The sequence below is a fragment of the Nesoenas mayeri genome (assembly GCF_963082525.1).
Source record: "Nesoenas mayeri genome assembly, chromosome: 13".
In the NCBI taxonomy this organism is placed as follows: Eukaryota; Metazoa; Chordata; class Aves; order Columbiformes; family Columbidae; genus Nesoenas; species Nesoenas mayeri.
Genome location: NC_137550.1, coordinates 8732656 through 8736298, shown reverse-complemented (window position 1 = coordinate 8736298; position 3643 = coordinate 8732656). Strand labels below are relative to the sequence as shown.

Below are 3643 nucleotides of genomic sequence, written 5' to 3'. Positions count from 1 at the left end.
TGGTAGCTGCAAGCCTTCTTTTATTTCTGCTAAATATATGAAAATGTATGCAAATTTAAATCAAGCTTAACCTAGGAGCTCTTGCAATATATTTAATGGAATTTCAAACCAATAAGGGAACTCTGATGCAGTCTTCTGTAAGTGCAAATATAATTACGCAGCTAGGTTACCTCCAAAATTATGCAGGGAAAGGTCATTTTTTAACTCGGGAGCGGTTCGGAGGTGCCGGGGGTTTGGCTCTCCCCGCCCGAGCCCCGGCCCCGCCGCCGAGGGGCCCCGCAGCCGCCCCGCCGGGGCTCCGGGGGTGCGGGGCTGTGCCCGCCGGGCCCGAAAGAGCCGGGGGGCGCAGCGTTCTGCCCCCGACCCCCCGGGGGGGCTGGGGACCGCACACGCCTCTTCCCCTTCATTTTCCTTCCCTCCCCCCCGCTTTTTCTGTTTTTCCCCGCAGCCCGCGCTCCAGGCGCGCACCGGCGGCGATATTTCGTGTTGCAAACTTTGAGGAGGCACGACCGGGATGTACTGACGGGGAGGCGGGAAAGTGCCTTTTGGGGCTTTAAAAAAGAAGTGTTGGTTTTGTTTATTTGTTTTTCTGGGTTTTTTTTTCCTTGTTTGGGTTCTTTTTTTCCGTTCTGAGGACGCCCCGCGGGAGCGCACCGCTCCGGGCAGGCGGGGGACGCGCGGCTCGGGGCCCCGCACAGCGGCAGCCGCCGGCACAGGGGAGCGCGGACACTGCGCACCGAGCGGCGGAGCCCGCACGGACCGGTGGAGCGGGGGCGGCGAGGGGCCGGGGTTGGGCTGCGCCGGGGTGGTCCCGCAGAGCTGCCGCCGGGGCGCCGCCGTTTAACTTCTGCCGTGCGCTCGCCCGGCGCTAATCGCTCCCCATTTAAGCCGTGCCCCGCGTCCCGCCCCCCCCGCCCGGCGCGGAAGGAGTTAAGTGGCGGAGCCGCCTCGCGCCCGGCCCCGGTGTCGGCGGAGTGATTCACTTCCTGCCTCGGGCCCCGCGCGGCTCCCGACGCCCTCGCCCCGCCCTCCCCGCCGCGGCCGGCCCCCTCCTCTCTGCCATTGGCCCGCGCGGCGCGGCCCCGCCGGCCGCCCGCCCCTATTGGGCGGCGCGGCTGCCAGTCGGCGGTCGGCCGCTGCCTGGGCCGCCGTGCCGGTGGATGTCAAAGGCTGAAGCGGCGGCGCCGCCACAGTATAACTCGTGGGGGCTGCGCGGCGGCCATGGCCACAGCCGCCTCCAACCCCTACAGCCTCCTCGGCTCCGGCTCGCTCGCCCATGCGGACGGCGCGGGCATGCAGCAGGGGAGCCCGTTCCGCAACCCGCAGAAGCTGCTGCAGAGCGAGTACCTGCAGGGCGTCCCCGGCAATGGGCACCCGCTGGGGCACCACTGGGTCACCAGCCTGAGCGACGGCGGGCCCTGGCCCTCGGCTCTGGCCGGCGGCCCGCTGGAGCAGCCCGACGTGAAGCCGGGCCGAGAGGACCTGCAGCTGGGCGCCATCATCCACCACCGCTCGCCCCACGTCTCCCACCACTCGCCCCACGCCAACCACCCCAGCGCCTGGGGGGCCAGCCCGGCCCACAGCGCCTCGCTGGCCCCCCCCGCCGCCGCCGCCGCCGCCGGGCAGCCCCTCAACGTCTACTCGCAGGCGGGGTTCGCGGTGGGCGGCATGCTGGAGCACGGCGGGCTGACCCCGCCGCCCGCCGCCGCGCAGGGCTTGCACCCGGGGCTGCGGGGCGAGGGCGGCGGGGAGCACGGCGAGCTGGGCGGGCACCACTGCCAGGACCACTCGGACGAGGAGACGCCGACCTCGGACGAGCTGGAGCAGTTCGCCAAGCAGTTCAAGCAGCGGCGCATCAAGCTGGGCTTCACCCAGGCCGACGTGGGCTTGGCCCTGGGGACCCTCTACGGCAACGTCTTCTCGCAAACCACCATCTGCCGCTTCGAGGCCCTGCAGCTCAGCTTCAAGAACATGTGCAAGCTGAAGCCGCTGCTGAACAAGTGGCTGGAGGAGGCCGATTCCTCCACCGGCAGCCCCACCAGCATCGACAAGATCGCGGCGCAGGGGAGGAAGAGGAAGAAGCGAACGTCCATCGAGGTGAGTGTCAAGGGCGTGTTGGAAACGCACTTTCTCAAGTGTCCCAAGCCGGCCGCCCAGGAGATCTCCTCGCTGGCAGACAGCCTGCAGCTGGAGAAGGAGGTGGTGCGGGTCTGGTTCTGCAACCGGCGGCAGAAGGAGAAGCGAATGACCCCGCCGGGAGAGCAGCCGCAACACGAGGTGTATTCCCACGGCGTGAAAACGGACACGGCCTGCCACGACCTCTGACCGGGGGCCGGCGGGGCAGGCAGGACTGCGGGCAGCGCGGATTTTCCGCCGGGGCTTTAACTGATGGTTTCCGAGAGGCGGGAGATGCGGAGCGGGGCGCTCCCCCGCTCACCGCCTGGGCAATATTGTTTTTCCTCCTCTCTCCGACCTTTCCGCTGATCAGTACACGGTGTTTACTCGCAGACAAGGTTTGTTTTCGGTCTCCGCTAGGACGAAGGAAAAAAAAAAAAAGAAAAAAAAAAGAAAAACTCACGGAAAAATGAAAAAAAATTAAAAAAACAAAAAACGACAGAAAAGGAAAGACAGACGTGTGCCTATGAATAACCTTCCAGCGCCTTGGTTATATCAGCTGTATTTCAGGTGAATCTGTTTTACAATAGACTAGTTTTGCATTTTTAAAGACTTATATAGCGTTTTTAAATGTCTGAGGTGTTTTACTACAAACTGTACACAATATTTGTGACCTAATTTGTACCGAATTGACCAGTCAAAACGTTTCTCCCTTCCCCGAGCACCGGCAATGTCACCCGGCGGGGCCGGGCGGCCCGTCCTCCCTCCGCTGCCCCCTCCGAGGACACGGGCATCCCCTCCGCGCCTGCGGAGCCCCGCGCAGCCCCGCGCACCCGGCTGCCGCACGCACGGTTGAGAAGAACAGGCTTATTTGTTGCAGCTTTTCCTTTTCAAGAACTTCCCAAGACCGTGAAACGGTCGGGTTACAATCCTGGCCTCCCCCCCTGCTCTTTTCCCAAGGAGAAAAAAAAATACATTATTTATAAGAGATTTATCCGAAATTAAGCTTCACAAACAAAACGGTGGCATTGGCCAGTCCTTTTCTTTCCGAAGACGAGTTGGGCTTTTTGATCAGCGCCAGACTGAGAGGTCTGTAGTAAAACACCTTTATACTTCTGCGCTTTGGCTTCGGAAATCAGTTTCTCTGTTATTTTGTTTCTATAGTGAAGAGGAATGAGGTGTTTCATGAATTTCTGGGGGAGGGAATGAAGGGAGGGAGGGGACAGTAAACGCCCGCATTTGGTTCACGCTGAGTTTATTCCGCGTCACAGGGAGATGCTGGATTTGTTGAAAAGCTTTTCTGAGAGAAAAAAAAAAGAAAACAAAAATGAACAGGGAGAAAAACAAAACAAAGTCACTAAAATGCTAGAACCATAACCATTTTTTCGGCACAGGGAAGTGCTGAGCTGTAACCACCCCTCCCCTGGCCCGGCCGTGGATGTGCTGGACACGGGGGTGGCCGACGCCCCCGCACCCACGCACGAAGGGGAATTGCTGCGTGTGCTCACGGTCAAGTTCACCCGCTGCA

General features: G+C 61.6%; 1 protein-coding gene across 1 annotated transcript; it reads left to right on the top strand.

The window, feature by feature from the left end:
- Positions 1–1221: 1221 nt before the first annotated feature.
- On the top strand, positions 1222–2999 carry POU3F4 (POU class 3 homeobox 4; the record flags this gene model as incomplete). The annotated part of the gene is made up of 1 exon (XM_080352846.1): positions 1222–2999. The coding sequence occupies one exon, from the start codon at positions 1222–1224 to the stop codon at positions 2323–2325; it is 1104 nt and encodes a 367-aa protein (XP_080208972.1). The 3' UTR covers positions 2326–2999.
- Positions 3000–3643: the final 644 nt, after the last annotated feature.